This window comes from Pongo abelii, chromosome 1 (genome assembly GCF_028885655.2).
Source record: "Pongo abelii isolate AG06213 chromosome 1, NHGRI_mPonAbe1-v2.0_pri, whole genome shotgun sequence".
In the NCBI taxonomy this organism is placed as follows: Eukaryota; Metazoa; Chordata; class Mammalia; order Primates; family Hominidae; genus Pongo; species Pongo abelii.
In genome coordinates this window covers 70596461-70610285 of record NC_071985.2, presented here as the reverse complement: position 1 = coordinate 70610285, position 13825 = coordinate 70596461, and the positions used below count along the sequence as shown (strand labels likewise).

At 39.8% G+C, this 13825-nt stretch overlaps 1 protein-coding gene across 1 annotated transcript in view; it reads left to right on the top strand.

The window, feature by feature from the left end:
- The window catches only part of SOAT1 (sterol O-acyltransferase 1), a 62460-nt gene that overhangs the window by 40471 nt on the left and 8164 nt on the right, over positions 1-13825 (top strand). The window contains exons 4-11 of the mRNA XM_024252709.3: positions 3018-3169; positions 5381-5440; positions 6980-7087; positions 8525-8807; positions 9619-9697; positions 10368-10449; positions 11127-11172; positions 12460-12589. Of these exons, the coding sequence (XP_024108477.1) occupies positions 3018-3169; positions 5381-5440; positions 6980-7087; positions 8525-8807; positions 9619-9697; positions 10368-10449; positions 11127-11172; positions 12460-12589 (940 nt within the window). The remainder of the gene's footprint in view (positions 1-3017; positions 3170-5380; positions 5441-6979; positions 7088-8524; positions 8808-9618; positions 9698-10367; positions 10450-11126; positions 11173-12459; positions 12590-13825) is intronic.

The window sequence follows — 13825 nt, the reverse complement described above, 5'->3', positions numbered from 1 at the left end:
AAATATAGTTTACTATATTTTTACCTAAATAAGCACCTTTTTTAGTTTCTAGTTAACTGCCTCCTCCCTTCTTCCCCTTCTCCCTTCCTTCTCTCCATTCATCTATCATGGTGCTAGGGCTGTCAGAGTCCACTGGCTGCATGAAATTAATATCAGTAGATACGAGATTGAAAAGATAAGCAAATTAGAAAGCCTATAACCTCAACATTATTTTCAGGTTACTGATACCAGACATTATTCAGATTTATTAGTGATCACATACTGAGTTCTGATTAACAAGTTTCATGTGATAGAAGTCAGAAGGCAGAAGTGGACTGTTTTCTTGTACTATATTTCTTAATATTCCCTCTTACAAAGGGAGTAACAATAATAAGCAGTTACTCGTTATTGTCATCACTGCTAGGATCTGTGAAAGGAGGAGATTCAGGAAACGTAAGCGTCCACAGAGCAGAGTTCTTTCTTCCTTGTGCCCCAGTGGCAGCACCTTTTATCAACTTTAATTCCTCAGAGAAAGAGGAGAAGGGCATTAGGAAATGAACATTAGGCATGTAATTATAATGCCATGTGAAGGAATGTGATAGGTTTAGTCACCTTTTAACAATAAAAGGACTAAATGATAGGATTTGCTTAAATTACAATTTTTATTGTACATTGTTTTATTGTTCCTCATAGGTTAGCTCAGACCGAGGGGGGAGAGGTTGGAACAATGAATACCTGGAGAGTGATAACTGTGTCAGGTGCTATCCTGTGTGTTTTCAGTTCTAGACTGTTATCCATGTGTAATAGTTTCTATCCTGCCGAGCTTTGTTTATAGAATCAAATTGAAAGGGAAAACACCTGTACAACCTAGCCAATCAGACAGCCTCACATATCTTTTTCTTCGCAGTATCTTTTAACTAGGATATTCCCCTTCAAAAAAAAAAGTCTTGGCTGGGCACAGTGGCTCACACCTGTAATCCCAGCACTTTGGGAGGCTGAGGTGGGCGGATCACTTGAGGCCAGGAGGTCAAGACCAGTCTGGCCAACATAGTGAGACCACATCTCTATTTAAAAAGATAAAAGTTTCAGGCTGGGCACGGTGGCTCATGTCTGTAATCCCAGCACTTTGGGAGGCCGAGGCGGGCGAATCACCTGAGGTTCGAGACCAGCCTGACCACCATGGAGAAACCCTGTCTCTACTAAAAGTACAAAATGGGCTGGGTGTGGTGGTGCATACCTATAATCCTAGCTACTTGGGAAGCTAAGGCAGGAGAATTGCTTGAACCTGGGAGGCGGAGGTTGCGGTGAGCTAAGATCATGCCGTTGCCCTCCAGCCTGGGCAACAAGAGTGAAACTCCATCTCAAAAAAAAAAAAAAAGTTTCAAGGAAGAACTCACTTTTTTGTTAAGTGGTGAAAGCAGCTAGCTGAATAATATTCAGGGCTGTCGACCAAGTGGGAGGTCAGAAGCTCACCCAGTCGGCTGCAACCATGGCGGAGCCAGAGGGGCTCAAGGGGCCTGTGCTATACCAAGGCTGCAGTTCCTTGCAATGCTCCAGATGACCCTGGGCAGTCTATTCTTGAGCCCCTTCGTAGTTGCTGTGATTGTCAACTAAAGAAAAGCCTTTTAAGAATTAAAGTTATTGGATTTAGAAGTCTTATTGAGAACTGTAGACAGAGCCTGCCGCCTGGGAGTAGTCTTATAGAGAGGTTTTGTTAGCCTTTTCTGGCACTGTATTTTAGTCTACTGTTTATGTATAGGTGGTGAGGGTTTTGCATATGTAAAATTATATTACGTTTGTTTAGAAGTTAGAAGTTATATTAGAGTAGAATATGTTAAGGTTTGGTGTAAGAGTATATTTGGTTATAGATTATGGAAGTGTAATTACTAACTCATTTTATTTATAGGAAAAGGCAAGGTTATTATCTTCAAGGAATATAGTGACTTAGGCAAGAGATGTGGGGGGAGTGTGTGTTTTATTTTGTCTTAGAAGTATTTGGAAAGCTGTGTATCATCATAGAGTCAAGAACTTTGTGAAATTGTGTTGGCAAGCAGAAATGAGTAAATATGGCTTTTTTTTAGTTTGTTATTTTGTCTCGCATATGGATACCTAAACTACTCACATATGAATGTTACTTCAAGAAAAGAAAATACATGAATTGATCATATTAAAATAGTTACCTTATAAGTAACATTCTGTACCATCTGAGGTGTCAGAGGTTGGGGTCATAGATGAGGGAGATTGTGAAAGAAACTTACAATACTGGGTCAGGTGCGGTGGCCCGTGCCTGTAATCCCAGCACTTTGGGAGGCCTAGGTGGGCGGGTCACCTGAGGTTGGGAGTTGGAGACCAGCCTGACCAACATGGAGAAACCCCATCTCTACGAAAAATACAAAATTAGCCGGGTGTGGTGGCACATGCCTGTAATCCCAGCTACTCGGGAATCTGAGGCAGGAGAATCACTTGAACCCAGGAGGTGGAGGTTGTGGTGAGCCGAGATCGTGCCATTGCACTCCAGCCTAGGCAACAAGAGGAAAACTCCGTCTCAAAAAAAAAAAAAGAAAGAAAAAAGAGAACTTAGAATCATGGTAATTATAACGTGGGAATAAGGCACAGTGGCGCCTGCCTGTAATTCGAACATTTTGGGAAGCTGAGGTGGGAGGATTGCTTGAGCCCTAGAGTTCAGCTTGGGCAACAGAGAGAGACCGTGCCTCTACAAAAAATAAAATATTTGCCGGGAGTGGTGGCGCACACCTGTGATCCTAGCTACTTGGGAAGCTGAGGTATTTTGTTTTATGCTTACAAGGGGTGTACATTTTAAAAGGGTATAAATCACTATGTTGCCTTTTAGGTAGCTGTTTCTGAAACTTCAAGTCAGATACAGTCAGATACAGGAATTGATTTTTTGCTTTTACTGCTGTGAACTCACTATGTCTTTCTTTTGATCCAGCTCTGTTTAAGGTAGCCCTTTAGAGAAATGCTAATGACTCACAAGCATGTATTAGTTCCCCATCTTTTTCTTTGTTTTAAAATTCTAGGAATTGAAGCCATTTTTTATGAAGGAAGTTGGCAGTCACTTTGATGATTTTGTGACCAATCTCATTGAAAAATCTGCATCATTAGATAATGGTGGGTGCGCTCTCACAACCTTTTCTGTTCTTGAAGGAGAGAAAAACAACCATAGAGTGAAGTAAGTATGTGCTATTTTCTTTTAATGCAAACATCTACTCAGTATAGTTCAATGGTGAAAATGGACTGCAGCAAATATGCTTGAGTTCACACCCTGGTGCCACTTTTTATTGGCTGTGTGTTACATTGGGAAAGTTATTTAACCATTTGAAGGGGGATGGGGTTTTCTTTGTCTTTATGTATAAATTATAACATACATGCATACCTCTTTTAAGACTAATGCCGGGCACAGTGGCTCACGCCTGTAATCCCAGCACTTTGGAAAGCTGAGGCAGGTGGATCACCTGAGGTCAGGAGTTCGAGACTAGCCCGGCCAACATGGTTATTTAACCATTTGTCTCTACTAAAAATACAAAATTTAGCCGGGCATGGTGGCGGGCATCTGTAATTGCTGCTACTCGGGAGGCTGAGGCATGAGAATCACTTGAACCTGGGAGGCGGGGGATGCAGTGAGCAGAGATCATGCCACTGCACTCCAGAGAGAGTCTCTGTCTCCAAAAAAAAAAAAAAAAAAAAAAAAGACTGACTAGTAAGGTCAGGCGTGGTGGCTCATACCTGTAATCTCAGCACTTTGGGAGGGCGAGGCGGGTGGATCACTTGAGGTCAGTTGTTTGAGACCAGCCTGGCCTATATGGTGAAACCCTGTCTCTACCAAGAATACAACAATTAGCTGGACGTGGTGGTGCATGCCTGTCGTCCCAGCTACTCAGGAGACTGAGGCATGAGAATCGCTTGAACCTGGGAGGTGGATACTTACCTGGCAGGGGAGATACCATGATCACATGAACCTGGGAGGTGGAGGTTGTAGTGAGCCAAGATCACGTCACTGCACTCCAGCCTGGGCAACAGAGACCCTGTCTCCAAAAAAAAAATAGTGACTAATAGAACAACATAGCCAACACTTGCTGAGTGCTCTACATGATGAATTCATTTAAACCAAACGGTGATCCTATGAGACAGATAACTGTAACTATCCGCATGTTACAGATTAGGAAACTAAAGCACAGAGTACTTAATTAAATGTCCAAAATTACATAGCAGGGATTTGAACCTAGAGTCTGGCTCTAGAGTCCTTGCTCTTAATCATATCATGGCTGGGCATGGTGGCTCATGCCTGTAATCCCAGCACTTTGGGAGGCCAAGGCAGGTGGACCGCGAGGTCAGGAGTTCAAGACCAGCCTGGCCAAGATGGTGAAACCCTGTCTCTACTAAAAATACAAAAATTAGCTGGGTGCCGTGGCAAGTGCCTATAATCCCAGCTACTCGGGAGGCTGAGGCAGGAGAATCACTCGAACCCGGGGGAAGGAGGTTGCAGTGAGCTGAGATCACGCCACTGCACTTCAGCCTGGGCGACAGAGTGAGACTGACTCAAAAAAAAAAAAAACATCATTACGTGCCTCTCTATTGCATTCTATACAATACTTGTAATAAAGTACAGTGCGATTAGTATATACTTTTCTAATTGATGGTTAATCCAGAATAATCGAGTGAAGGCTATCAAAGGCTAATATGTGTTAACTTGCCATTCCATGCTCTTCTCAGTTTTATGCCCCTGTTCGGAGGCATAGACTGATGTCCTGGAGAATAGTTTTGGCCAATTATAGTTAAGTGCTGGTAGTAGTACGAAAAGCCCTAAAGAAGATGAGCAAGATGTTAAAATGGGAGTTTTTAGTAACTTGCAGCAAGCTTTAAGATCAGGAGGCTGTTGGGAGTTGCTGGAAGTTCTTTGATATCAGGAAGGGTATGGTAAACATCAGTGAACTTTCAGAGGACAGATCAATAACAGTATATATGACCTGGAGTAGAGTGTGCTTGGAGGCCTGTCTGTGACCTTAGGGGATCTCTACAAGAAGGAAAAGTGATTGCCAAAGTCCATAGGGGCTGAGTGTGGCGACCTTTCCATTCTCTACAAGAAGGAAAAGTGATTGCCAAAGTCCATAGGGGCTGGGTGTGGCGACCTTTCCCTTCGTAAGGTTGTGTATGTACCTGCCTCACAGAGAGGGTAAATGAAGTAACATACATAAAACTGTAACACAATATTTGGATCTGTTTTAGCTGGACATGGTGGCAGGCATCTGTAATCCTAGTAGTGAAAAGGTCATCGGTCAATTAATGTTAGATGGTGTTATTGGTATATTCTCTTGTCTGTGGGATTAGATTTCTTATAATACTTGAAGTACTTATATCTTGTTTTAATTTTTCCTCTTCTCAGGGATTTGAGAGCACCTCCAGAACAAGGAAAGATTTTTATTGCAAGGCGCTCTCTCTTAGAGTGAGTATTTTTAGTTGTTTTTAAATATGTTTGATTTTTTAAAAACTATTCTGATAGAATCATTGCTTAGTATATGGACATGTAATGAGTTCTGTATCTGTATAAATCATTAGTGGGTTTTTTTGTTGTATGCTCTCTCTTGCTCGTTTCTGATCTTTTGGTTCTGTATCTAGTTTCAAAAGAGGAGTTAGGGATAAGAATGGTTATCTGGGCTTGGCACTGTGACTCACACCTGTAATCCTAGCACTTTGGGAGGCTGAGGCAGGCAGATCGCTTGAGTCCAGGAGTTCAAGACCAGTTTGGGCAACATGGCAAGACTCTCTCTACAAAAAATACAAAAAATTAGCCAGGCTTGGTGGTGCATGCCTGTAATCCCAGCTACTCAGGAGTCTGAGACAGGAGGATCACTTGAGCCCGGGAGGGTGGAGGTTGCAATGGGCCGAGATCGTGCCCCTGCACTCCAGCCTGAGCACCAGGTGCAACACCCAGCAACTCCAGCCTGGGTGACAGAGCAAGACTGTCTCAATAAAAAAAAAAGTGTACTTTTCTTTAAAAAGACATCTTATGCTTATCAAAAGTTACTTTCTGTGAGTCAAGTTGATGTTTACTACTTCCCCTACATAAGAAGGCAGGTTTTCTAAGCATGTAATGTGCTGTTCAGTGTTTTCTAAGCATGTAATGTATAGTGTTCGGTGTTCTGTCACACTGTAGTTTGAAGGAATTAATCTTTTAAAATTCACATCTGGGGAAAACGCAGGCTTTTCACATAAAAGGGAAAAGAATTTATTTTAAACATTATAATTAGGATTTTAATGATAGAATTTATACATGAAAAATAAACAAAATTACATATTAAAAAAAATTTTAACCAAGGAAACAGAACATGTTTTCTATGGCTTAGATGAGTTTTTATTAGACTGTGAAGATCCTTGGTCCAGAGATTGAGTAGTAGTGTATTAGATTACTCAAAATCATTTAAAAGGTTAGCATTATCTTTCCAAAAACAAGTTAAAAAACCTGTTTTAGTCAGATATAAAAGATTTATTTAGGAAAAGTCATCTATATTATTTTATTCTAAAAAGAAAATTAGACCAGTCTTAAATACAAAAGTCAATGAAGAGAAGGTAAAATCTTTGTAAATGGTTGAGTTTTATAGACGTGTAGGGTAGTACTTGGTTATCATCATCATCATAATCAACATTATAGAAATTCATGTCAATTTTAACGTTTTGGAAATAGGTAGTACTTAATATATGTTAAATTTAGGGAGTAGAATGTATGAATAGGATTAAAAAAATTCTTAGCATTTGAAATAGTTTCTTTGTTTCCTGTTTTTAGTGAATGGCCTTTGTTTACTTAGAAAACATCCGTTTCTGGTAGGTTTTAAAGAATGTAGACCATTCTTTTTTGAGATGTTTTTGGAGAGTGGATTAAGCATCTTCTCAACTGCTTTAAGTTAACTGCTTTAAGAAAAGACTTTATGGTGTTTTAAATTTAAATATACATTATTAACTTGTTTTGTTTGAACTACATTTACAGTGAGCTGCTTGAAGTGGACCACATCAGAACAATATATCACATGTTTATTGCCCTCCTCATTCTCTTTATCCTCAGCACACTTGTAGTAGATTACATTGATGAAGGAAGGTAAGACAACAAAAAAGATGGCTGGCTAGTTGATGCATGAGAAGTTAGGGGTTTTCACTAAATTTTGGTAAAGGGTAAATTGATTAAATTGCTTCAGGAAATCCTAAAGCAGCAGATTTGAGGGTGATATTCCTCTGCCCTGAAAAGTTTAACTGATGGAGAAAATTAGAAGTTTCACTACTTTTATTTTTAAAGTGGTTTATTTGAATAGACCATAATCAGTAGTTTCTAGGTAATTTTCCCAAATGGGAGAACTTTGTACACAGTTGACCTACGAACAACACGGGTTTGAACTGTGCATGTCCATTTCTACGCAGAATTTTTTCAATCAGTGTGTTTAGCACTCTGTATCCATGGGTTCTACATCTGCAAGCAAAGGCAGATTGGGATCTAGAGTATTCCAGGATGCAAAACACACATATAAGAATGGCAGATTTTTCATATCTGTGGGTTCCACGGGGCCAACTCTGGGCCTCGAATTTGCATAAGTTTTGGTGTCTGCACACTTTCCTGGATAACTGTATATGATTTATTAACTTTTTGATTGTCTTTATTTAAGATGGTTACTTAAAACAAGTAGCTTATTGGAATTGAAGGTTGAAAAATTTGATATTTCTTTTTAATGTGAAAGTCAAATTGTAGGCCAGGCATGGTTGCTTGTGCCTGTAGTCTCAGCACTTTGGGAGGCCGAGGCGGGAGGATCACTTGAGCTTAGGAGTTGGAGACCAGCCTGGGCAACATCTCTACAAAAAATTTAAAAATTAGCTGGGCACGGTGGCAGACACTTGTAGTTCCAGCTACTCAGGAGGCTGAGATGGGAGGATCGCTTGAGCCAGGGAGGTTGAGGCTGCAGTGGAGCTGTGTTTGTGCCACTGCACTCCAGCCTGGATGCAAAGGAGACCCGATCTCAAAATAAAATTTTAAAACTCAAATTGTAGCTTAAAAAATGACAGCGTGGTAATCATGGATTGAATTATGTACTGTTTTTGAAAATTACATTTGGAGATAATGGTATAGTATATTAACATATTTTTAAATTGTACCTATTTCTTCTGAAAAATCTTTTGTACATAAGAATGATTGCTGTTTGAATATTTTCCATAGAATATTTTACAGTTAAAAAATTAATGTGAGAATCTAATCTTTCAGAAGTTCAAAGTCCAATTATCTTAGATATCTTAAGTTTGAAGACTGTATTTATCTTAGAGCTTTTAGAAAACTTGTTTCTAAAGAACATATATTGTTGATATATAGTAAAGCAGATGGTTAGAAGCAGATCTCTAACTAGCAGAACTATTACATCCATGACGTCAGCATATTAATGTTATGGTGTTTCCTAAGGTTGAAAGTTTGGTGTTTGAAAGTTTTAAATTCTGTGAACTCAGTGTATATTAAAAATTCACCTCTATGTTCTTTTTCTGTACCTTTTCTCCCCAGGCTGGTGCTTGAGTTCAGCCTCCTGTCTTATGCTTTTGGCAAATTTCCTACCGTTGTTTGGACCTGGTGGATCATGTTCCTGTCCACATTGTCAGTTCCCTATTTTCTATTTCAACATTGGGCCACTGGCTATAGCAAGAGTTCTCATCCGCTGATCCGTTCTCTCTTCCATGGCTTTCTTTTCATGATCTTCCAGATTGGAGTTCTAGGTTTTGGACCAACATATGTTGTGTTAGCATATACACTGCCACCAGCTTCCCGGTTCATCATTATATTCGAGCAGGTAAGGTTTTAAGTTTTACCCAAGGCGATGCTGTCCTCAGCTAAAATAATAGTAATGATGATGACATACTGATACTATTATTTTTAGCTGTATTAACTTGGATAAATTTTCAAATATTGTTCCTTTTGCCATTATCTGTAAAATTGTTAAAGTAGAATCATCTCACCTCTTAAGTTTCATTGTAGCTTCCATGTTCTCTGAATTTTGATAAATAAATTACTTTGAACTTTTTTTTTTTTTTTTTTTTTTGAGACAGAGTCTTGCTCTGTCACCTAGGCTGGAGTGCAGTGGCACCATCTCAGCTCACTGCAATCCCCACCTCCCAGGTTCAAGTGATTCTTCTGCTTCAGCCTCCCAAGTGGCTGGGACTGCAGGCGCCCGCCACCACACCCGGCTAATTTTTGTATTTTTAGTAGAGACGGAGTTTCACCATATTGGCTAGACTGGTCTCAAACTCCTGACCTTATTGATCTGCCTGCCTCGGCCTCCCAAAGTGCTGAGATTACAGGCGTGAGCCACCGCGCCCGGTCACATTGAACTATTTTTGATGCATCAAGATTTTGTTCCTGAATACTTTTTGTAAAAGTCATTTAAATTATAAAGTATTTTCATAATTAAAAACTTCACTTTTGAAATGTCAGATTCATTGTTTTGTCATGTAACTATATAATAAAGGTTTTATTTTAATTTGTTTATACACTCATCAGGATTTTCTGACTTTATTGGCTATCTATAATGCATTTGACTAATGGAAAGGACACTTGCAGGAGACCTTCTTTGAACAGACATCTTTTTCCTCCTGCTTTTGTAGATTCGTTTTGTAATGAAGGCCCACTCATTTGTCAGAGAGAACGTGCCTCGGGTACTAAATTCATCTAAGGAGAAATCAAGTATGTAATTTATTTTGTTCATTATTTCTTCCTCCCCTCCCCTCCCCTCCCCTGCCTCCCACCCCGTTCCCTTCCCTTCCCTTCTTTCCTTCTTTCCTTCCTTCCTCCTTCCCTTCCTCCCTCTCTCTTTTTCTCTTTCTCTCTCTCTCTCTTTTTCTTTTCTTTGTGTAATTTCATTAGTTTAAAGGATTATTGGCTGGATATTTCACCCTTTGTTGTTTACTGGGATGTCACATTACATAATGTAGAGATTGTGTTTTATTTCAAATATATATGATCCATATTGATTTTGAGGACCACTTCATTGTTTCCTGACTATTCCGGCTTTGCCCTTGAACCTACAATTTTAAAAAATTGATTATCTTTTGTAACTTTGCATTATTTTTATGGAATGTTAATAGCCTCATTACACCTGTGCCTGCCTATTCTTTGCAAATTGTTGCTTCACACTCTAGAAGTTATCTCAGTCACAGGAATAACTTGGTTTAAAGAGATTGGTAATATTCAATTCGTGCAAGAATAAGAAGTCATTCCGGAGATCAGGAAAAAAGAACATGAGCTGATAAGTCATTTTATTCTTCCCTGTTCTGCGCTTCCTTATATTACCCCCTTTATTTTTGCTGTGAAAAATCAAAGAGCCTTTTCTCTAACTATAGTTTTCCTTTTCTAGGCACTGTTCCAATACCTACAGTCAACCAGTATTTGTACTTCTTATTTGCTCCTACCCTTATCTACCGTGACAGCTATCCCAGGTAATGGTACTGTGAAGCAGAAATGTGGTAAGCACCAAAAGTGTGGCATGAGTGAGGTGGGATAGGTAAACAGGGGCCAGTTCATGTAGGGACATAGAAAATATAGAATGAGTTTTCATTTTCTGTCTGACCTGGGAAGCCTCAGATGGTGAGTAGAGAAGTCTAATTTGATTATAGTAATTCTTGACATAATTATAAAGTATTTCATATGGTCATAAATGATGTTCTGTGTGTAAAACCATTAATTAATTAATTATATATTTTATTTATTTTTATTTTTTATTATTTTTAATTTATTTTTTATTAATTAATTAATTAATTTTAGTTTTTTCTGAGATGGGAGTCTTGCTCTGTCACCCAGGAGTGCAGTGGTGCTATGTCGGCTCCCTGCAACCTCTGCCTCCTGGGTTCAAGTGATTCTCCTGCCTCAGCATCCCAAGTAGCTGGCATTACAGGTGTCTACCACCACGCCCGGTTAGTTTTTTTGTATTTTTATTAGAGACGGGGTTTCACCATATTGGCCAGGCTGGTCTTGAACTCCTGGTCACCGCCTTCCAAAGTGCTTGGATTACAGGTGTGAGCCACCGTGCCTGACTAAAAAACATTAATTGTGAGGGTCTTTATTCAAGTTCAGTTACTTTATTTAGAAACCTTATTTTTGTTTCTTTCTTTTTCAGGAATCCCACTGTAAGATGGGGTTATGTTGCTATGAAGTTTGCACAGGTAAGTTTTTGTAACTGCCTAAGGTATGTTGATTAGGGGATGGGGATTCATATTTATGATAATAATATAATCTACTTAAATCTAATTAGGAGCTAAGAATGCTTTCTGTTGACATTATGCAGTCTTTTAAACTATTTCTAGTACAGTAAATGGTGTTTGTTTTGCCAACATCAAAAGTAATTTTCTTTAATATAAGAATATATTAGGCTGGGCGCAGTGGCTCGCGCCTGTAATCCCAGCACTTTGGGAGGCCTAGGTGGGCAGATCACGAGGTCAGGAGTTCGAGACCAGCCTGGCCAACATGGTGAAACCCCATCTCTACTAAAAATACAAAAATTAGCCTGGCGTGGAGGCACGTACCTGTAATCTCAGCTACTCAGGAGGCAGAGGCAGGAGAATTGCTTGAACCTGGGATATGGAGGTTACAGTGAGCTGAGATCACACCACTGCACTCCAGCCTGGGTGACAGAGCAAGACTCCATTTGAAAAAAAAAAAAAAATTATAAAGTAATTCTAATTGGTTTTTTCTGTAAGCATTAATTTCCCCCTTCCTTCCTGTTTTTCGGGGGAGGTGTATGTGTATGTGGGTATAGTCTGACTCTTCCCCATTCCTCCTCCCACCTCCATCAGAATCATTAATCCTGGAAGATCCCGTTTTAAACTATTGTCTCAATCAAATGCCCATTTATGAAGTAAGTTCTTTCATTATGGGTCTGTGTTTGTTTTTTTTTTGAGAAGGAGTCCTACTCTCTCACCTAGGCTGGAGTGCAGTGATGCAATCTTGGCTCTCTGCAACCTCTACCTCCCGTGTTCAAACGATTCTCCTGCATCAGCCTCCTGAGTAGCTGGGATTACAGGTGACTACCACCGCACCTGGCTAATTTTTGTATTTTTAGTAGAGATGGGGTTTCACCATGTTGGCCAGGCTGGTCTCGAACTCTGACCTCAAGTCATCCACCCGCCTCAGCCTCCCAAAGTGCTGGGGTTACAGGCGTGAGCCACTGTGCCCGGCCATGTTATGAGTTTTAAGCAGCAGGAAAAACAGGTTCTAAGAGTGAGCTCTTTTAAAAATATCATTTGGTAAAGGGTTAGGAAAAGTGATGGTAGAAACTAGGCTTGAGTAATCTCCCTGAAGGATTATAGCAGTCTTATATACTAGTGTTAAATGGAATACATATGTGAACGTTACTTTAAGGGTCACATCTGTACTTTCTTTTGGAGAGAAAAAAATTGCCATCCATCTTATTAAGCCATCGTTATTATAATTCTGTCTCTGTTATGTTCCAGGTCTTTGGTTGCTTTTTCTATGTGTACTACATCTTTGAAAGGCTTTGTGCCCCCTTGTTTCGGAATATCAAACAGGAGCCCTTCAGCGCTCGTGTTCTGGTCCTATGTGTATTTAACTCCATCTTGCCAGGTAACATGGGTACTTGTTAATTTGGTCATGCATAAATTCACGAGGTAAATAGAAAGCTATTGCCTATGAGCACCTTTGTTTTGCCTACTTTTTCATCTAAACTTCTATATATCTATACCCATCTTGACCTCTTGCATCTACTTTATAAATGAAGTATCCTTCATCCAGTCTCAGGTCAGTCTTTCATCTTATGGCTTTCACTCAAGTTGTGCCTTTCTCTGACAGTGGACAGTCCACATTCATGCTGTGTCTTCCTGTTCGCTATTCAGTTCATTGTAATCTTGCTCCTGATTCCACCAAACCACTTAAATGCCCCTTGTTGAAATTACTAGTAACCTCCATATTCTAATCCAGTGGATGGATTAAGATGTACTTTACCCCTTATCCAAGTTGACCTCCATGAAGCATTGGGTGCTGCTGACCACATTTTGAAATCTCTCTTGTCACTGTTTTCTTGCTTTTTTTTGTTTTTTGAAACCGGGTCTCTCTTTGTCACCCAGTCTGAATGCAGTGGTGTGATCATGGCTTACTAGCCTTGACCTCTGGGGCTCAAAGTGATCCTCTTGCCTCAGTAGCTGGGACTACAGGTGCATGCCACCATGCCTGGCTAAGTTTTTATTTTTTAGAGAGACGGGGTCTCCCTATGCTGCCCAGGCCATTCTCAAACTCCTGGGCTCAAGTTATCCTCCTATCTCAGCCTCTCAAAGTGCTGGGGTTACAGGCTTGAGCCACCATGCTCGGCCTTTTGCCACTATTTCTTATTTTCCTCCTGTCTTTCCGACCATACCTTGATTTCTTAAATTTATTTATTCCCCTTTTTTGTCTATTATAGAGATATATGAGTACCTAGTACTATGCCAGGTGCCGAGGACTCAGAAGTGAACAAGACATGTATTATCTTTACAGTCTGGGAGCTTTCATAGTTTCCCTTACTTTTCCTCTTTTCTTTACTCATTGAATGTTGGTAATGTTTTCTGTCATCGCCTTCCCTTTCTTTTCTTCTCTTGCATTCCTCTTCCAGTAACCCTCCCTCACCAGCCCCAAGACTTATTTGAATGAACTCTGTATCTGTCCCTAAAATAGAATATGTGTTACATACTTGAGTGTCTTCCTCACTAGCTGCAAAGTTATTGAGATCAAGGATTGTGTTTTATAGCCAATCACAGTCTCTCTCATATTGTCTGATACATAGTTGATGCTCTATAAATATATATTTTTCAATAAATGACTGAAAGA